The sequence below is a fragment of the Aotus nancymaae genome, unplaced genomic scaffold (assembly GCF_030222135.1).
Source record: "Aotus nancymaae isolate 86718 unplaced genomic scaffold, 86718_ANA_hifiasm-v0.15.2.pri h1tg000011l, whole genome shotgun sequence".
NCBI classification, from domain to species: Eukaryota; Metazoa; Chordata; class Mammalia; order Primates; family Aotidae; genus Aotus; species Aotus nancymaae.
In genome coordinates this window covers 48530594-48551145 of record NW_026988422.1, presented here as the reverse complement: position 1 = coordinate 48551145, position 20552 = coordinate 48530594, and the positions used below count along the sequence as shown (strand labels likewise).

The 20552-nt window shown below is 55.0% G+C and overlaps 2 protein-coding genes across 5 annotated transcripts in view; one reads left to right on the top strand and one right to left on the bottom strand.

The window, feature by feature from the left end:
- The window catches only part of SPTB (spectrin beta, erythrocytic), a 134976-nt gene extending 132450 nt beyond the window's left edge, over positions 1 to 2526 (top strand). Inside the window, exons 33-36 of one of the 2 annotated variants that reach the window (XM_064374936.1) lie at positions 149 to 280; positions 1637 to 1810; positions 2097 to 2139; positions 2320 to 2526. In XM_064374936.1, the coding sequence (XP_064231006.1) occupies positions 149 to 280; positions 1637 to 1810; positions 2097 to 2139; positions 2320 to 2487 (517 nt within the window). In that variant the 3' untranslated portion in view covers positions 2488 to 2526. The remainder of the gene's footprint in view (positions 1 to 148; positions 281 to 1636; positions 1811 to 2096; positions 2140 to 2319) is intronic. The other variant, XM_064374935.1, reaches the window with a different exon arrangement.
- Positions 2527 to 6833: 4307 nt separating this feature from the next.
- The window catches only part of PLEKHG3 (pleckstrin homology and RhoGEF domain containing G3), a 74052-nt gene continuing 60333 nt past the window's right edge, over positions 6834 to 20552 (bottom strand). For 2 of the 3 annotated variants that reach the window (XM_064374933.1, XM_064374934.1), the window contains 13 exons: positions 20333 to 20464; positions 19959 to 20141; positions 19679 to 19771; positions 19322 to 19408; positions 19040 to 19073; positions 18601 to 18699; positions 15172 to 15261; positions 14655 to 14693; positions 14196 to 14215; positions 13362 to 13709; positions 12729 to 12842; positions 8731 to 10150; positions 6834 to 8218 (listed from right to left, as the gene is read on the bottom strand). In XM_064374933.1, the coding sequence (XP_064231003.1) occupies positions 7506 to 8218; positions 8731 to 10150; positions 12729 to 12842; positions 13362 to 13709; positions 14196 to 14215; positions 14655 to 14693; positions 15172 to 15261; positions 18601 to 18699; positions 19040 to 19073; positions 19322 to 19408; positions 19679 to 19771; positions 19959 to 20141; positions 20333 to 20464 (3372 nt within the window). In that variant the 3' untranslated portion in view covers positions 6834 to 7505. The remainder of the gene's footprint in view (positions 8219 to 8730; positions 10151 to 12728; positions 12843 to 13361; positions 13710 to 14195; positions 14216 to 14654; positions 14694 to 15171; positions 15262 to 18600; positions 18700 to 19039; positions 19074 to 19321; positions 19409 to 19678; positions 19772 to 19958; positions 20142 to 20332; positions 20465 to 20552) is intronic. The other variant, XM_021669070.2, reaches the window with a different exon arrangement.

The following is a 20552-nucleotide window of genomic DNA, read 5'->3' as shown; positions in this document are numbered from 1 at the left end:
AGGAAAGATCCCTGAACGCGGAGTCAGAAACAGGGCTTTGTAAAATGACTATGCAGCCAGCTTTGTATGAGTCAGTTTCTCCCTCTGACCTTCCAGAACTTCCTCCCTATGTGCCTTACTAGTTTCTCTACCTTCCTGCCTTCAAAAGTAAGGGAGGAGAAGGGGGAGAGGAGAGGAGGGAGACAGAGGAGGGGGATGAAGAGGAGGAGAGGGATGAAGAGGAGGAGGAGGAGGAAGCAGTGTCTGTTACTGTAGAAGTGCCGCAACCTGCTTCCCACATGTGAGTGAAGGGGCTCGGAGCAGCCCAGCCGCTCAGTTATGCGCTTGGTGCTCTCACCAAACATGTCAGTTGACATGAGCCCTATTTGTAAAATTTGTTCCTTTAAAAAGTTTGCTATACTTGGCACATCTCATCAAAACAAAAAACAATCACTGAAACAAAATGCTGTTCAATTCCTTCACAGTTCTGTAGTGAGAATCAAATATGGTAACGGATGTAGAAATACTTTAAAAAGCTAATTTTTTACTGTTGGTCTTAAGTTGTAATAGTTCTAGAAATATATCTCAAGGTAAGATCAGAATTATAGGCACAGATTTATGTGTGAGAATATTCATCATGGCTGGGCTCATGCCTGTAATCCCAGTAGCCTGAGGCGGGCGGATCACGAGGTCAGGAGTTCAAGACCAGCCTGACCAACATGGTGAAACCCTATCTCTACTAAAAATACAAAAATTAGCAGGTTGTGGTGGCACGTGCCTAAAACCCCAGCTACTCAGGAGGCTGAGGCAGGAGAATCACTTGAACCTGGGAGGCGGAGTTGCAGTGAGTCAAGACTGCACCACTGCACTTCAGCCTGGGCAACAAAGTAAGACTCCGTCTCAAAAAGAATTTTTTTTCATCACATTGCTATTTAAATTATGGACAAATTTTCCAGTATTATAAGGTTCATCAATAAAGGGATTGTGATAGGCTTCCACATAGTTATTCAAAATTATTTTAAGAAATATTTGAGGATATGGGCTGGGTGCAGTGGCTTATGCCTGTAATCACTTTGGGAGGCTGAGGTGGGCAGATCGCCTAAGGTCAGGAGTTCCAGACCAGCCTGGCCAACGTGGTGAAACCCTGTCTCTAGTAAAAATACAAAAATTAGCCGGGCATGGTGGCTCGTGCCGGTAGTCCCAGCTACTTGGGAGGCTGAGACAAGAGAATTGCTTAAACCTGGGAGGCAGAGCCAAGATCACACCATTGCATTCCAGCCTGAGTGACAGAGCAAGGCTCTGTCTACAAAAAACAAAAAAAAAAAGGAAGGAAATATTTGAGGATATGGAGAAATACTCATGATTTAGTGTTATGCTTAGAAACAAGATATAAAATTGAATATATACATAATCCAATTTTAGCTGTCTGTGAATAGTAAAAAAAAGTGATTATGTGAAGACTTGAAGGAATACAAAAAATGTTAATAACAGCTAATTTTTGGTAATGAAATTACATGCAGATGATTTTTTTAACAATAAAACATGTTACTATGTATCAGGACAAACATGGTGTCATTTTTTGAATGGTGACACTATAGGAATTGACTCTGGAGATGCCACGTCAGGATGGGTGACTTGCCTGTGTGTATCTTCGCAGGTCGTGGAACAACCTGTACTGTGTGCTCAGGAACAGCGAGCTAACCTTCTACAAGGATGCCAAGAACCTGGCCCTGGGGGTGCCCTACCACGGAGAGGAACCCCTGGCCCTGAGACATGCCATCTGTGAGATTGCTGCCAACTACAAGAAGAAGAAGCACGTCTTTAAGCTGAGGTGAGGTCTTCCTGGCTTTTGAAAGCCCAAGTTGGTGGCTTGATTGGGCACTGGTGGCAGGGCAGAGGCCTTCTGTATGGGTCCCATTCCAGGCCTGAGCTGCTCCTCGGGGGGTTTTCAAATCAAAGAGGCTCATGGTGCACACTTTGACCTCTCTCAGAAAGTGCTGGGCAGCCTGGGAGGGTTCTGGGTGTTCGGCTCAGGGTACTGTGGGATCAGAGCCAGCCCTGTGCCCAGTGCCCCCTCCAGAGGTGTCTCCATGACAGGAAACCCTTTGTCCTCCTAGGCTGAGCAATGGCAGCGAGTGGCTCTTCCATGGCAAGGACGAGGTAAGCGCGGGCAGCCTCGCCCAGACCTGGCTAATAAAGCGGTAGGTGGAGGACCCCAAGCCGCTTGCCTGGGAGGCCCCCTTGGAAGGGGCAGTCTCCGGAGCGCCCCCCATCGTTGCGTGGCACGAGAGGTGGGGGCCTGCGGGCCTCCAGACTCGACCGTGACCCTCCGCCCCGCAGGAGGAGATGCTGTCCTGGCTGCAAGGCGTGAGCACCGCCATCAACGAGTCCCAGAGCATCCGCGTCAAGGCGCAGAGCCTGCCCCTGCCCGCCCTCTCCGGCCCCGACGCCAGCCTCGGCAAGAAGGACAAGGAGAAGAGATTCAGCTTCTTCCCCAAAAAGAAGTAGCGGCTGGGGGCCCCCGCGGGTGGAGCTGGCGGGCACGGCGGGGTCGGGAAGCGCAGTGACCAGGCGTCCCGGGCGGCCGCAGCCTCCTCCTGCCGCCGCCCGCTTGTCGAGTCGAGTCGCGGGCCGGGCCCCTGGGCCCCACGCTGCACTGCAAAAGCTGCCTTCGCCCGCGCGTCCCGGGCCGACGCCCCCTCCATGCCCTCGCCGCCGCCGGCTCTGCTCCAGGGACGGGGGCTCCCAGCTCCTCAGGCGCCCTCGGGGCCTCCAGGCCTGGGGGCAGGAAACGGTTCTCTGAGGCACACGCCCTCCTCTCCCACCCTCCTCCTGAGCTGAGGGTGCGCAGGCCCCTTACCCCCAACCAAAAAAAAAAAAAAAAAAAAAAAAGAGCTGGAGAAGGCTGATGGGGCTCCTCAAACGCTGCCCGCTCCTAAAACAATTCTTGCTTGGGGTCACCTCCCACCTGGTGGCAGCCAGGGAAAGGGGAAAGGAGAGGGCACTGGAAATGCCAGCCAGCCCCAGAGGGGCAGGAGGAAGGAGCCACAAAGCCCTAGTTCTGGGCCAGGGGCTGAGGGGGGCTGAGGGGGGCTGCCGGGACCAGACTGGGTCAGGGCCTTGGGTGCTGCCAGCCTCCTCCCCACTGGGCTTCCGCAGAACTGGGACTTACACCTCAGGGGCCACCCCATCCTTCCACTCTGCTCCTCCCCTCAGATCAAAGGGCACCCTCCACGGTTCGCGGGGCCTGGCCGAGTGCCTCCAGCACCCTTTGTGCCACCACAGGCAGTCCCAGGAGGGGCAGCAAGGTCAGACCATTCCTCATTTAAAGCCGTGGCCAGGGCACAGGGCTGTGATCTGAAGGAGTGACAGGTATGTCACAACACTGCCTAAGGCTCTCCCTCTCAATGCTGGGACCCTCCCCCTAATCCCAGTAGCAGCCAAACCAGCAATATCCGACAGACACAGGCCCCCTAGGGGACAGTGTGGGTGCCCAGATACAAAATGGATATCCCCGCACCTGCAGTAAAGCGTCCCAAAGCCAAATGTCCAATTGCGTCCTGTCTGCCGCTGGGACCGTCAGAGGGTAATGGCTGTGCAGACAGCAAAGTGGTATCATCTCGGGGTGGCAGACGTGGCCATGCCTTGGTATTACCACTCATGTGACATAGCTACCCCTGCACAGCTGAGACAAATGTCAGGGCCAGAGCCATGAAGGTGTAGTACCCCTTGATCAGCTTCTCCAGAAGGTCCCGGCCCCAGGTCTTGGGGGTGGTCACGTGAGTACAGAGGTCAATATCTACCCCCCTTTATCCCTGAGCACCAGAAGGGGCTTTGCAACCTATGTCCCCAGGAATGGCCTTCCCCTTGCTGCCCAGGTCATACTTCCGGAAGGGAGAGGCCACTCATTTCACAAGGATTTCCCAACCACTCTACTCTGAAAGCAACACAGCTCTGGCCCAGTATCTAACTGGGTTTAGGTCCAAGAGAGGAGTCAAGTGGGGTGGGGGCAGTAGGCGTTCTCCCCCAGGGAAACCAAAGGTCCCCAGTTTCCATCACTTCCCCGTGGGAAGGACCTTAGTTGCATGGAGATGAGAAGTGGGTGAGGTTCAGGTAGAAGCCACAGCGGCAGGCATCCAGAATGAGCCCCCCCAGGAACCCTGAGTGCTGACCAGTGCCGGCAGAAATCACTTCCCCCATGTGGTCCTGACACATCAGGGTAACACCAACTACAGCAGGCAGGAGCCACAGGAAGGAAGACATCATCTGATGGAGCCTGATATTCCCAGGTCAGATGTTCCCACCCCGCCCCGGTGGCCAAGGTCTTCATTTGGCCTCAGTGCATATGACCCTATACAGGGAATCTAGTGTGTATCACTCACCAGCCTCTTTCTGTGTCTGGTGAGGTGACTTCACTCACCTAGCAATAAGGTAGGCCTTTGGCGCCCTTGAGGGCACGTTCTCTGAGGCAGAGAGCAGATTCCTTGCTGAATGGCAGATGGTGGCAAGCATCTCCCTCACCTGTTTCCCTGGGCCAGTCTTTAAGGAGCCAAGGGACAAGGGCCCACCCTCCCCCTCCACGTGTGCCAAAGCAGCACCTGAAGTGAGGCATTTCCAGCAAGCACCTCCACAGACACAAGAAAGGGCTCCAGTGGAAGAGCTAGCATCTCACCACCCCAGGTCCCCCCGCCTGGTCCAGGGCAGCCAGCTGCATGTGACCATTCTGTTGCCAGCTCCCCCGACATCCCTCCTGCCACCCAGGCCCCAAGACATTCGACCAACTGGACTAAAACTGCAGGCACCCAGCTTTGGGAGACCCTCTGCCACGTCAGGGCTAAGCTCTCCTAGTGCCCTGGCAAAGTCGTCTTTTCTTTTTTCCTCTCCTTATTCTATTTTGCAGTCTTTTCTTTGACAGTATTCCCAAACTAGGTTGACACAGCTCCAGTCCACACCAGCATACCAGGCTTCCTCCCCAGGGCAGTTTAGAGGAAGCTCTTTCTGGGCGCGGTCAGGCAGTCCTCCTTCCCTCTCCCTCCCCCTTGTCCTGGCCTCAACTGACTGGCTGTGGAAGGTGCGGAGGGCCCTTGGGCTTCCCTCCCCAACCCGGCCTCCACTAGCACCACTAACAGGAGGCCTGTGGAAGGCTCAGCCTCTCCTCCACACCCGTCCTCCTTCCTGCCTTTCGGAGGCAACCAGGGTCCCCGAGGCTGGCCCTGAATCTCATTCTCCCTTCATGGGAGGGGGCAGGAATCCAGAGGACGAAGCCAGCGGGACCACATGGCTTGGTGGCTTGGACAAACAAGCTCAGGGAGGAAATGAGGAGGCGACGGCTGCAGAGGAATGCAACCCTGTTGGGCACAGACCATGCAATCTGGGGCCGGCCCTGGGGCCTGCTGGGCCCTGCCCTCCACCTGCTCAACCGTGCTTCCACCAACCAGAGGAAACCCAGTTACTAGTTTTTCTAATAAATCAATAATGCTCCATATTTCTCTCAGTTTCTTGTTTGACTAGCCTCCTCTCCCTCTGAACAGGGTCTCAGAGGGCTGGCACCATGGAGACAGACGGACAGCCAGACTCTCTAGCTTGTCCCTGGGAGCCTTATGGGATGACTGCAAGCACCTGGGTCCCGTGCTTCACCGCAAAGCCTGAAAAAAGCTTGCTCATTTTTGCACTTGAAGGCTTGCTGTAGGGCAAAATCATTTCCAAGCGATGATCAGCCCAGGCCCTTCCCCACAGAGCTCAGGACAGGTCTCAGCACTCGCTGGACCACAGAATCCCCAGAATCTCTAAGGCTGGGATTCACCTCCAGAGGGCAGCTTCACTTGGTCTAGGGGGATGGAATGTAAGCACTGCCAGTTTCCAAAAGGCTCCCCAGATGGTTCCAATGGGCAGCTAGTGAGAACCACCGAACTGGTGCCAGGTTCCCAGACACACCTAGATGGCTGTGTAAGGCCTGACTGGGGAAGGGGTTAACTACAACTTCCTGGGCCCCATACTCTGAAGAGCCTCAGTTGGAATTTTGGGAAACAGCAAATCATCCAACTCTTTCAATTTATAGATGAGGAAAAAGCAAGAGCTCAGGTGACCCAGCTAGTTAATGGCAAGGCTGGGATAAGACTCTGGGTCTCGACCAGGCACTGTGGCTCACACCTGTAATCCCAGCACTTTTAGAGTCCAAGGCAGGCAGATCACAAGGTCAGGAGTTTGAGATCAGCCTGGTCAACATGGCGAAACCCTGTCTCTACTAAAAATACAAAAAATTAGCCGGACATGGTGGTACATGCCTATAATCCCAACTATTCAGGAGGCTGAGGTGGCAGAATCGCTTGAACCCGGGAAGCGGAGGTTGCAATGAGCCAAGATGGCACCATTGCACTCCAGCCTGGGCAACAAAAGTAAAACTCTGTCTCAAAAAAAAAAAAAAAATCCTTCCCTTCTAGGATGTTTCCTGGGAACTGGAGAGAGGCATATAGGACACCCACCAGATACTGGGAACGTCTGCTCATGAGAAAAACGGTCTATCCACCTCACCACCTCGCTTTTTTAAGTCCAACTCTGGCCCTTGGGGAAAAGAGCGAAAGGCTGGCATGTGGGACTCCCTACCTCAGACAGGACAACAGGCTGCTGCTAGACAGAGAAGCCCATGGGAGTCTAAGTGGCAGAGAGTAAGCTCCCACCCTCACATCCTCCTGTCCCACCTCCCTCACCACTACCAGGGTGCCTTATGTTTCATGAGCCTGGGTGACCAATGAGTGTGGAAGGAACGACTTCCAAGTCTGCATCTCCCTAAGACTTCCCTGGCCCACAAATAGCCTTCCCTACCCCACCAGGCCCAGGAAGCAGTTCACACAGAGTGGGTTGGTCAGCAGTGGTTATTGCACCATTGGCAAATAATGAAATGTGTGTAGATCAGCGACAACCACAGGGTCAGCGCAACAACCCTCAAAAGTACCTGAACTGAATCCATTTCATGCTTGGCAGGAGGGGAATAAACAGGGGCCACACACTCACACACACGCACATCATACCACGGAATGGAAAGCAATAAATTATTGGCTTCATTCCTGCCTGGACCCTAAGAAAAGGTACAGTTACAGAGCAAAGCCTCTCCAGGCCACTGCCTCAGACTCCCCGGGGGTGGGCTCCTCTGTCTGGCCGTGGCTGTGGCCAGTCAACGCTGGAGGCCTGAGCACAGCTTGCTCTCTCTGGGAAGAGGTGAGCTTAAATATTTGGCTTCTTACTAGAGAAGAACTATTTACAAGGGAAGCGGCCACACCGGCCTCACAGGTGAGTGGCTTATCTGGGCCTATGGAAGGTTGCCCCGAGCCCCAGGGGAGTACCAGCGTGTGGCACAGGCAGGAGAGCCCCTGCACACGGGAGCATCCTTTCCAGAGGGCACAGGGGACAGCCTTTCCACTCGCCCAAGGGTCTTGGGCAGGGGCTCCATGAGCCCAGGCTCAACAGGAAGGATGCCCAGGTTTTTCCTCAACCTCCAGTGTGACTCCTCCCTCCCCCCGAAGTCAGCATCAACCTACAGAGTTCAAGGCCTGGAATTTCTCTCTGAGGTTTCTCACTCTGCCCTGCTGGCTTGGGTCTGCCGGGTCCCTGCCGGGACACTCTGCAGACTCTTGGAAGTCCTGGCCCTGCCCTACCAGGGCCACCAGTGAGCTTGGTCCCTGGCCACTGCTCTCCTCCAGCCCTGCAGTGGGGCCGGGAAGGGGTCCCTTCTCCATGACAATCACCCGCCGGTTGTCCTCCAGGGTGAGGTCTGCAGTGACATACAGGGCCTCGTCTCCGTCCAGCTTGCTCTGGGGCAGAGGCCCAGGAGACTGTGTGGCCTCTCCACCTCCCCGGCCCCTCTTGGTACTCAGGCTGCAGCAGCGGCCCACCCTGCCCGACAGAGGCGGCTCCACCATGTTCTCTGGCACCGAGCGGCTCCTGTTGACGGGTGGGCCTCGGGGCCGGCCACCCCCTGCTCGGCGTGCCTCATCGTGCGAGGCATACTTGGAGCGGAGCTCGCGGACGTCGGGCCAGCTGAAGGTCTCCGTGTCGAAGGGGCTGAGGGGGCTCCGGGCGGAGGGCCGGCCCCCAGGCGAGGTGGTCCTCTGGCTGACGGCAGACGGGCTGAAGGAGAAACGCCGTGGCGACGTGTCCCCAGCTGAGGAGGGCTTGGGAGGGCCGTGCTCCTGGGCCATCTGCTGCTCACAGTCATGGAGAGACAGCGCCGGCTTCCTCTTACCTGCGAGGAGAGAGTGAGCTGCCTGAAGCCCGGGGTGGGATGGTTCTCGGGGCGGGAGGGTCCCCAACTCACTTTCCAGGCAAGGCTGGCTGTTGGAGTTTTAGGTGTGATGGGAGAGAAATCTCATTTACCATCCATAGCCCCTTTTGTGAAGGGCCATGGGAAGAACGAACAAAAGGCAGTGGAAAGGGTTGAGGAGTCAAAGGAAGAGGGGAGAGCTGCTCCCATCCTGGTGAGGAGGGGCCTGGGGCCATGCTTCCTCCAGAAGCCTCTGCTTGATGGGAAGGGCCAGAGTAGAGGGCATCGGAAGGGCTCAACCAGGAGAGCAGGCCTGGCTTCAGAGCACTGGACTGGCTGCCAGGGCTCACCCTGTGCCCTTGGTGCCCAGGGTCCAGCTTCTCCCTTTGGTAGAAGCTCCTTAGAGGTCACTTTCTCCCAGGGGCCAACTGGCTCCTTCCTGGCTCTTCAGTCCCTAGACCTGGGGAAGGGCCCACCTGCCACTCCAGTCATACCTTTGCCGCCCAGTGGTTCTCCAGCCTCCTCCCGTAGACAGGGCACAGTGGGGCTCTTCCCGTCCCTCTCAGGGGCCGCCTTTTCCCAGAGCAGTGGTGGCCTCGCCATAACTGGCTTGTTGCTCTTGATCCGGAGGCTGTACTGGCGGGCCAGCTGGTAGACCTTGTTCTTGACGCGCTCACTCGCATGGCTGTCCATCATGTGGGAGAGCTGCATGATGCGGGGGTGTAGTGGGGCCACCAGCTCTCCCTGGGCACTGCTGCTCAGCTCCTTCACCAGCTCTTTCAGCTCACGGGCCAGATGGGCTGGGCTGCGCCCCTCAGTGGGAGAGGCGCTTTCCGGGGAGGCTGTGGCTGACTCCTCCGTGATGGCTCCCAGCTCGTGCTCCTCCAGGATGAAGAGCGGCTCGTGCAGGTCAAAGCCATTGGCCTGGCCCTGGCCTGGCCCCGTCCCAGAGCTCCCCCCGGAAGACTCCATTCCCTCCCAGATCTTAACAATTTCTGAAGATGGACGGAACTCAGCATCTGTGATGGGAGGTGGGTCTCCTGTGCCCGCCTGGCTTGGTCCTGGGAGCTCAAACAGGGCCCACGAAGTCGGCCGGGAGCCCACCTGTCTCTTGCGCCCCACTGGAGCTACCGGCTCTGGGTCTGGCCGGGGAAGGCTGTTGAACCTGGAGACTGAGTTTCTCACCAGTCCTTTGGGGATGTAGGAGAGGCTCTCCCGGCGACGGACGCTGAAGCCCGCGTCGTGGTGCTCAGCGTTTTCGTAATAGCTCTTAATCTTGTCCAGCAACAGCCGGTCTCGGGTGGAGAGTGCCGATTCCTTCTTCTTGCAGGAAGACCGGTCGGGCTCCGCTGGGCAGTCTGGGCTTGGGGACTCCACCCCATTGACAGAAGGGCTGTCCTCTGTGGCCACCCCCACACCGATGTCCACTTCCGGGGAGAGCTGACAGCTGAGGGAGTCTGTGGTGCTGCCATGCCGGGCCAGGCCCTTCTCACTTCCCTCCAGGCTGAGCACGCTGCTGCTCCGGCTGACCAGCCGCGGGCTCCCAAAGCCACTGGACTTGCCGTCCTCCAGTGCCACGCTGCTCCGCCGGGAGAAGCTGCTGACAAACCGCTCTGCAATGACGCTGGCCTGGTCCAGCACAGAGGGTGGCAGGAGGCTCTCAGGCTCCTGGGTGGCATCCCCCATTTCTTCCTCCTCCTCACTGCTCAGGGCCTTAAGGTCCTCAGTGCTCTCAGCTGCCATGAAGTCCACCATGTCACCAGGGGGGTCCATCCCTAGAAGCCCCTGGTGGGAGTCAAGCTGTGTCTCCAGGACTTCCGGAGATTCTGTGTCTGAAGGCATCTCCTCGGCACTGGGCCCTTCCACAGCAGCAAATACCTCCTGCTCGCTCCCAACCTCAGGGTCCGGCTCAACCTGAAACACAGCAGAAAAGGCTCACATGAATAAAAAGCCTCCTTCATGGGACCTAGGGGACAAGGGGACAGCATGGCCTGCTCAAGGCCCAGTGACAGGGACCTGCAGTTTAGGGGACCCAAGGCAATCAGAACAAGCACGTCTTAGGAGTAGGGCCATGGGTCCTTAGAGAGAGGCACATGCCTGCGTCCTTTAGTCACCCTGCAGCGGGGGTGCTGGGCCCATGTCCTCAAAACCAAGGAAAACACTAAGAATGCAGATGGGGCAGGATGGAGATGCCTGGGTGGCAGCCAGCCTGGGAACTACAGGGACAAGGTGGGAATACACAAGAGTGGGTTGCTCACCACCCCGGGTTCCCAGGGGCTGGTTCTCACAGTGCCATGGAACCAGCATGGCCGAGGGTGAGGCAGCTCCCTGAAGCCCTAGAGTCTCCTCACTTGGAGGTTCTCGGGTTCAAACCCAGACCCATGCAACATGAGAGGCCATTTCTATTTTCCTCAAGGGACAGGCCCTCCCATGTGGATTAGGGTCTAGAGAGCAACATAGCCACATACTGGAATCCCGTCAGAGGACGAGGACCGGGAATGTGGCTCCTCCCAGCACCTGTGCGCCCAGCACAACTGCATATGCCCAGGAAATGGGCAAGGAAGAAAGCAAACTTGACAATTCGCTCTTCACCACCTTGAAGGTAATTTGAACCACAAAACTGGCTGACACACGCAGCTTTCCAGAGTGGTCTTTAGGAAGATGATAAGAGCAAACACTAAATTCTGAGATCGGACCTAATTCCATCTGTTCTAGTCCAGAATCTGCAGAGCAACACACCCATGCTCTAGACCTGCACTGTTCAACATGGGAGCCACCAGCCACTGTGGCTTTCTGAGCACCTGAAATGGGGTTAGGCCAAATGGAAACCTGCTCTTGGGGTAAAATACACATCAGACTGCAAAGACTCCGTATTAAAAACAGGGATAAAACATGTCAATAACTTTTTATGTTGACTACATACTAAAATGTAATATTCTATATATATTGGGTTAAATATACTACTAACATTTCATCTGCTTCTTTTAAACTTTTTAATGGGTGGTTCTCATTCTGTTATTATTGGACACCCCATTTGCTGTGGTCTGAATGTGTATCTCTTTCTCTTTTTCTCATGTTTTTCTCTATATATTTTTTTTTGTTTCTTTTATTTTTTCATGTCTGTGTATCTCTATGTGTTGGCCAGGCACGGTGGGTCACGCCTGTAATCCCAGCACTTTGGGAGGCCGAGGTGGACGTATCACCTGAGGTCAGGAGTTCAAGACCAGCCTGGCCAAAATGGTGAAACCCCATCTCTACTAAAAATACAAAAAATTAACCAGTCGTGGGGGTGCACGCCTGTAATCCCAGCTACTCATGAGGCTGAAGCAGGACAATCGCTTGAACCTGGGAGGCAGAGGTTGCGGTGAGCCAAGATCATGCCATTGCACTTCAGCCCAGGCAACAGTGCAAGACTCCATCTCCCAAAAAAAAAAAAAAAAAAAAACCAACAAATAAATAAAATTGATATGTGGAGGCTCACACCCAGTGCGATGGTAATGAGGGGTGGGGCCTTTGGGAAATTAGATCATGAGGGCTCCATCCTCATGAATGGGGTCAGATCCCTTACAAAAGAGGCTCGAGGGAGCTTCCTTGCCCCTTTGCCACGTGAGGACACAGCAAGAAGCCACCATTTACGAAGCAGAGGGCGAGCCCTCAACAGGGTCTGCTGGCATCTTGACCTTAGAATTTCCAGCCTCCAAAACCGTGAGCAATAACTAAGCTACCCAGGTAGCAGTAAGGGATTTTGCTACAGCAGCTCAAGCTAAGACATCACGCTACATTCCTATCCAGTATCATCCAGGCTTCTCAGTCCTGGCTGTGGGGCCCAACATGGGGTCCAGGCCATAGCTCACGATCTTTCGCTTATAACTGGGGAAGTGAAGGACACTGCTTCCCACAACCAACAGACAGCATAGGGCAGGAGGAGGAGAGTGGGCCTCTGGGTCCGAGCCCCAGGTCTGATCTCGCCCCACCCCTCAGAAGCTGCTCTGCATCAGGCACACCATCAACCTCTCGCCATCAACCCCTCAGAGCCCTTTCCTTCTAGAGTTGTTGTGGCAAAGAGAAGGAAGAAATAACACATCACTTACAGAGGACGTGTCCAATAGATATCAATTCCCTACCCTTTGCCCAGGTGACCAAGGTGTGATTTCAATGTCTGGCAGGCTGGCAGGGACAGGGCCTTGTAACCCATACAAGGTGGCCTAGCCAAGGGAGCCTAATATCTGGTTCATTTCCACCAGCTGTGTGCCCTTGGCATGGGACTGCATGTGGCTCTTTCTAATTCATTGAAATGGGTTGTCAGCTCACCACACCACATACCCCCAGGCCAAAGGGGCTTCCTGCAGGGCTCAGAGTCCTGGGAGGTGAGGAATCTCTGTTCCCGTGGGCTCAATGGGAAGAGCCTATGCCTGAAAGCCCTACTTGCAGACTTGGAAATCTGGACTCCAAGCACTTCCTACTGCCCCCATGCCACCTGCTGGTCGCTTACCTCTGGCAGGGAAGAAACGGACTCGAAGCTCATGCGCTTCTCAGCACTGGTTGGAGACCGGCCACTGGGCCTTCTGCTGCTCCTGGAGCCTTCAGACTCCCTGCGCCCCTTTCCCTGCAGAGGCAGAGGTCAGTCATCAACTCCAAGATAACTGGAAGCTGATCCCTTCTGCATCCCAACATGGGCAGTGCCTCCCACACCCCAAGGGGTTGGGCTGAGCTAAGAGCCAGCCTTGGACCCGAGCCATTCCAGAGCCAACCTGAACTGCCAGGCCCGGGGCTGCAGAAAGCCTTGTCAGGCATGTGGCTTCAGAAAAGCCCAGCCCACCTTTCTGCCCAGACAAAGTGGACTCGACCATTCCAGCCCCACTGTGAGCTGGCTTCTCCCCACCCCCATCGCCCCACCCCACTTATCATGCTGTTGGGCGTTATACTGATTAGTGTCCAGTACTGGAACAGAGCATGCCAGGGGCTCACCAGGGTGTGACAGTGAGCGAGGGGATTAAGAAGTGCTGACGGGAGGAGTACAACCAGGGCAGGGTAGGGTGTGGAGGGCAGCAGAGGGGGCCCTCGGGTGGGCATGCACATGCCAGGGAGCATGCAGAAAGGAAGGGAGCTCGAAAAGACACCTCACCATAGCGCCCCGGGAGAAAAGTAAAGCGTTGGCCCGATAGTGCCAGCAGTGGAGGGCAGCCAGCAGGGAGCTGGCAAAGTCGGCTACCTGCTCCGCCACCGCCAGGCTCTCCTCCTGCTCCTCCTCCTCCTCTGAGCCTGGGGGTTCCGGCCCAGACCCCTTCTCGTTGCCTTCATGCCCTGCCAGGTCCTCCAGAGAGACCTGAAAGGCCTGCTCTTCCTCCTCCTCCTCCTCCTCCACCACCTCCTCCTCTTCCTCCTCCTGAGCAGCCCCTTCAGCCTCGGGCTGCAGGCCCCGACTACGGGAGGGCTGCCCAAAGTCCAGGAGGGTGCCAGCACTGTCTGCATGCTGTTCAGAGCACAAGAGCCCCTCGTGACCAGCATCTTGGGCAACCTCCCCTCCTCCTGCAGGCAGCTGGGGGTGGGGACGCTTCACACAGAAAGCCACATCTAGATGCCCAACTCAGGTCTCCACAGGGGTCCAGGGAGGAGTGGGCATTATGGTGGAAAGGCTGGGACCTTGTAAAAACAATTCAGAACCCAAAGAGGCCTGCCTGCCTGTCTACCCTAGAGAGAGGGAAATTTGAGCAGGTCCACGCTGGGCAGGACCTCAGCAGGGTGCTGTTCTAGGAAGAGGGTGCCAAAGGGTCCCCAGGGCAAGGCCCATGTCTTATTCATCTCTGTGGCCCTATGCCACAGAGCCTGGTACACAGTAGGTGATTAGTAGGCATTTGTTGAATGAATAAAGACAATAAGGGCTGATGGGGCTACAGGGATGACCCGGGCAGTCCCACCCATCTCTGTTAGCCAGTCCCCTCCTCCCACTGGCCTTTACCTTCATTCCTGCTGCTCGGGCTGCAGATATCGCCACCAGGTCCGCAGCACATGGGTGAGGGGCAGGGGAGGGGAAGAGATCAGTAAGCAGGAGACAGACCTCTGTACAGCCCCGTGGGGACGGCCTCCCTGGGGGTTCCTGCTCCTAGAACCCTCACCTAGTCTCTTAGGCTTTCAAAAGAATGACTGACAGAGCAGGAGCCCAGGGGCCACAGAGCAGTGCAGGTCTGTGCCAGCTGTTTCCCGAGGAATGGGTGAGAGGCCTGTGCATGGCGGAGAGCTCCAGCCCCTCTCCTCAGACAGTCAGGGGTGAGGCCCTCTTCTAGAGGGAATGGAGGCAGAGTCCCCTCTATACTATTGTGACAATCCCCCTGCCCCCAGGTCACACCCCAGGTTGGCAGCTGCTTCCGCTCCTCCTCCCCCGCTCACCGGGAATGGCTGGCCACCCTCACACACTCACCTTTCTCGTTGAGTTGCCTGAGCAGGTGTTTGGTCGGTTCTGAGGAGGAAAGCATGGGCAGAGTCAGTGCAGGCCAGGAAACTGTCGTGCCTGACTGGGTCCCAAGCTCACAGTGCCACCAGCCCATCACCAGCTCAAAGTCCACTCTGCCTTGGCCCCCGGCAGCCGTAAGGCCCCAGGGAGGCTGCCTTCCACAGTGTCACCGAGCCCCCTTGCACCTACTGGACAGGGAGATGGGCCCATCCAGCTCCAGGACCCCTGCTGTGACTGCCAGCCCTGCAGCGCTGCCCATGATGCAATGCATTAGCGCACCTGGCCCAGGGCCCTCATGCAGGAGCCATAGGGAGGGGACAAAGCTCCATGCTGTCCCCTTCAGACCAACTAGCAACATCTCCGGAGGGAGGTTCCTGGCTCCACCTCAAGCCTCCTGCCTCCCTGGCAATAAGCTATCAACGCATCAGCTACACCCACTGCCAAGCCCCCTCACAGCACCCCAGCCGGAAAGCAGAGGTCGCACCCGACTTCCTACGGCCCTTAAGGCCTGGCATCATGAAGCCTCGCTGCCTGCTGGGTAGAGTTGCCCGAATATACGGAGAATGACCAGGCTCTGGGGACAGAATACAAAATACATCCGTTAGGCTGATGGTGTCATCACCTTGTACCCCAGCCTTTCTGGGGACACATCTGAGACTGGAGGGCAGGAATAAGAGGACCTTGTCTCAAGGTCCAGCTCTACAGACCCTCGACCTTCACCTATCATATCCTTGCCCAGCCTGGCTGACGGTAAGTGGGAGGCCCAGGGATGGCCATGATTTGCTATACACTTGGAGTCAGAAGGAAAGTCTACCAAGGTATCTTGCTGTTCCTCAGCAGGAGGGCCTACTGAAGAAAGTCTTTTCTGCTGATACACACACACAACATGCATACACTCTCTGTATCAATATAAGTAAATGCCTAATTATTTTTAAAGTGAGAAGTAGAAAATATTCTTTCATTTCAAAACTTATCAAGAATATTGGATAAGTGACATATCATTTAAATTAAACAATAGACCTTAATTATCCATAGAGTATACTTGTTAGCCCATCTCAGCTCTCTGAGTGGGAAGAAGAAGCAGAAAAGACCTCAAGGCAGTCAGAGTGGACGGCTGAGCCCAGGCAGTAGAGTGCCCGCATGTGGCCCAAACCCCTCCCCCGAGACTTTCCTGGTCTTTTTGTGGTCTACAGTTCCCACAAGTTCAATAGATTGACTCATTGATTTCTTTCTTTCTTTTTTGAAACAAGGTCTTGTTCTGTCACCCGGTTTAGGTACAGGGGCACGATATCCACTCACTGCAACCTCTGCCTTCCAGGCTCAAGTGATCCTCACACCTCAGCCTCTGGAGTAGCCAGGACTACAGGTGCATACCGTCATGCCTAGCTAATTTTTTAATTTTGTAGAGACGAAGCCTCACTATGTTGTCCAGGCTGGTCTTGAACTCCTGGCCTCAAGTGATCCTCCCACCTCAGCCTCCCAAGGTGCTAGGATTACAGGAGTGAGCCACCATGCCTGGCCTGAACAATCACTTTCTAATAGACAGGAGGGGAAGACGGGCTACTACAGACAAACATGCTTAGACTGATGAGAACAAACACTTCAGTGTTACAGAAGAATCATGAAGAGGGGCATGGCACACCAAACGCAGGCTGTCTCTATGGCAACCCACAGCTTCTGGGGCCCCTCAAGCATCTGGCAGTTCACATACCCTAAGTGATGCTGTAGCATTGACTACAGAAAAGGAAAGGTTCAACTGCGGGCAGCACCCTCGGTTTAACATGCTTTAGAAAGATGTCTATTTCAACCAGGTGTGCACTCTGGGAGGCTGAGGTGGGCAGATTACCTGAGGTCAGGAGTTCGAGACCACCCTGGCCAATGTGGTGAAACCATTTCTACTAAAAATACAAAGAAATTAGCTGGGCGTGGTGGTGTATGCCTGTAATCCCAGTTACTCAGGAGGCTGAGGCAGGAGAATCACTTGAACCAGGAGGGGGAGGTTGCAGTAAGCAAAGATCGCACCGCTGCACTCCAGCCTGGGCGACAGAGCAAGACTCCATGAAAGAAAAGAAAAGAAAGAAAAGATGTCTACTTCATAACAGTTAAAACAAAAAAATCTTAAAATCTTTTTTGAAAAAATCCAACTGTTAGTATTTACAGGCTAAAAATCTCAGCCTTGTGGAAACTTCAGCTCTCTCTCTCTCTCTCTTTTTTTTTTTAAGTGAGAGAGTACCTGCAGAGAAACTTCAGCTCTCTAAAATGGCTCATTTCCTGAGTGCCTTGGACAACTAAAGTTTGAGGTTTTTTTTTGTAACAGCTTTATTGAGATATAATTCACATACAATTCACCTATTTAGAGTGTATAATTTGATGGCTTTAAGTATATTCACAGAGTTGTACATCTGTAGCTGAAGTTCTGACACTGACATTAGGATACTGACATTAGCTACTATCACTACCACCAACATTATCCGTTGCTGAACACATCCATGTGATAGAAGCTTCCAATCTCAAGGTACAGCAAGTTAAGGAGGACAAGAAGAGAATTACAGGAGACAAAAAAGAAAAGGAAATAAAGAGAGCTAGAGAGAAGAAGGCAACACCCCCATTTGGGGCTTTTAACCATAAAACTTTTGCAACCATAGCAAGGTGGCCTAGGGCTCAAGATCCATCCAGAGCAATACCAACAACGTAAAACCACAAAAGCTTCCTATAAGCCACTGCTCCACCTTCCAGAAGGCTAACGCCCACATATCCATCCACACACGTTCCGGGGAGCCGCGGGTCATCACCAATCAAAACCCAACATACTTGTGGACCCAAGCCAAGACACTGCTCTCAGTCACTTTAGAATCCTTCTCTCCCAGGGTCTGAAAGACAATTCTCACCCCAACTCCCACCTTGGGGATGTTTGGCAGACACCTGGCTTAAGCCAGACCTGTCCTTGGGCCTCGCACTAAATAGCAGTGAAAAAACCAATGTAAAAAACACACACACTCTTCACCACAGAGCTAAGAATAAAAGCAAGGTTTTCTCCTTTCAAATAGACGATTCATCCCAATAATCCAAGAACACACTAGCAACTCCAGGAATGGAAGAAAACACAGGAGAGGAAAATGGAACTTTTTCCTGAGACCCAAAGTAAATATTGCCTGTCTGGGTTTGGTGCCACTGAAGTCTAACTCGTTTTCCCCAGGTCCTGCTTCTGCTGGGTTGTTCCAGGACTGAGATGGGGCCATGTGTGATGTCTGAGTGTCACTCCTGAATGACTTGGGGTTGGTATTCCCGAGCGGCAAAGGAGGGAGTGGGTAGGAAGTGGTGCCAAGGCCTGAGAGAGCAAGTATTCCTAGGGCCTTGAAAAAGGTGGGCTGGACAGGTGCAGTGGCTCACACCTATAATCCCAGTACTTTGGGAGGCCGAGGCAGGCAGACCTGAGGCAAGGAGTTCGAAACCAGCCTGGCGAACATATAGTGAAATCCCAGCTCTACTAAAAAATACCAAAATTAGAAGGGTGTGGTGGTGCATGCTTGCAGTCCCAGCTACTTGGGAAGCTGAGGCAGGAGAATTGCTTGAACCCAGGAGACGAGGTTTGCAGTGAGCCAAGATCAAGCCACTGTACTCCAGCCTTGGTGACAGAGCAAGACTCCGTCTCTCAAAAAAAAAAAAAAAAGAAGAAGAAAAAAGAAAAGGTTAGCTACCCAGACCGGTTGGGCAGCAAGGGCCCAGAGGCACCTGGTGTGGGCAGCACTAGCAAAGGGAAAGGATGTGCCCCAGGTGTGCGCCCAGCCCCCCTCTAGCCTTTCCCAGGGTTTCCGCAGAGGTGAGAGCCACCCCTGGACACTGCCGCAGACAGTCCCCAGCCTGGGTAAGGGTGCGAGAGAGAGGCTTCCTGCTTCCACAGCCCTTCTCTTACCAGATTGCCGGCGGCCCTGGCGCACATGGGTGGACACCTCGTCCTGGGAGGACCATGCCTTCTTCAGCCGCTCTGGGCTGTAGCGGTACCGATTGGGATCTGCACCCAGGAGAGAGACGATCAAGCTTTTGGCTCCCACCTGGCCTTGGCCTACTCCCGACCCTGTCCATGCCCAGCAAGACCTCTGCACCCACCCAGCTCCAGGGCCAGAAGCCTCCAGAGCGCCTTCCATCTTCCATCTGGCAGCTTCAGGCACTGAGGGTCCCACCGCTCAGCAGGAAAGCATCCCTAATCACGTAGTTAAATCCCACCCTTAACAGGAGACCCCCCATCTTCCCCCTCCTGGAATAAAATGATCAGGTAAAGCTTCCCCAGAATGCAGCCTGACCTAGCAATGTGCACAATTAGGGACAAAACAGGCAGAAACGGGCACACTTACAGTAGGAATCCATTTCCAGGATGGCTTCCTTGGCCTGAAGGAGAAGCCAACGCACCTGGTTATTACCTTGCAGTGGGTCGGCCTCCCCTGCCCACAGGACCCACCGTTGCTGTACAAGGAGGACGGGCCGCAGTGCTGCACCAAGGCCTGGGTCATCTGCCGTACTGACACCCGCTGTCCCGTGGAGCCAAAGTCCAGAATGTGAGGCCCCAACGGACCCTGCAGAGCTGGCTCAGAGGAGCACATTCTCCCTGCACCCAGTCAGGAGCTGGAGGAGCTCACCTTCTGGGGAATGGTGGCATGGTGGTTCTCTAGGATGAGCCTCTTGATGTGGTGAGTCCAGCTCCGTTTCTCTTCCACTGTCTTGGCCTAGGAGGATCCAAGGGAAAGGAACCCAGGGGTTATCAATACAGGCCTGAGGCTGTCTAGCATGGACAGTGCTTCTGCCCAGGAAGAAAAAGTGGGGCCATGCTGGAGCCTCTGTGAGGTTAGCCTGACTCCTCGCTTCAACCCTGAGAGGTGCCTGCAAAGATCCCTGCCTTACAGATGGAGACACTGGGGCTTGGGGCAGCTAGGTGAGCAGAGGTGCCAGGAGTCCCACACAGGTGTCCCTCACCCCTGCGCCCCACCTGCCCTCACCTGGATGCTGTACTGCTGCTTGCTGTGCTTGTAGTGGGTGACGGTGAAGCACAGGGAGTCTCTGGTGCTTTCGATCAGCATCAGGGAGGAGCACTGGGGGCAGAGGGAAAGCACAGTCAAGCACAATGTTGGGGCACCCGTCCCCTCAAGACAGCCTGGGGAAGTAGGGAGGGCGACTCAGAAGGGTGGTGCAGGAGCCCCAAGAAGCAGAGAAGGAGGGGAGCCCAGATCCTCTGGGAAGGAGAGAAGACCACAGAGGAGATGGGCAGGGCCTCGTTACCGGGATGTTGCCCTTGTAGACAAAGTGATCGCCCCGCTTCTTGGTGATAAGCAGTGTTTTGTCAAAGAGGAAGAAGGTCCTTTCATTGCGCACACGATGCACGCGGAACGTGCCCTCCAGGACGAGCTCCCCGTAGGTGGTCAGGTCGGGTCCCTTCCAGTTAATGAGGAGTGACTGAATCTCCTGCAGCAGAGGGGCCCCAACCCCTAGAGTCAGGCCACTGGGGCCTCAGGAGGCTCCGCAAACTCTGCCACAAAGGCTCCCCCAATGCCACCCCCCAGCTCATCCTGGAAGGGTTGCCACATGTCTTCTTTCCAGCCGAAGCCCGGCCCACTCAGCCCTGCCCCTCCCCCAGATTCCCAGCCCCAGAGCACCTGGAGCCGGACTGCGTGCTCATGCCTCCTCTTCATGTCGTTGATGTACCAGGCCACACAGGTCATGGTGTCAATGGCATCCTCCACCACGTCAAAGCCATCCTCTTCTTCATCAAAATGCTTGGCAATTTCCTACGCAGAAGATAGGGGCTTAGGTACTCCTGACTCGAAGGCCTGCCCTCCCCAGACCCCAGGTGTTTGGGAGGAAGGGGGAGGGCGC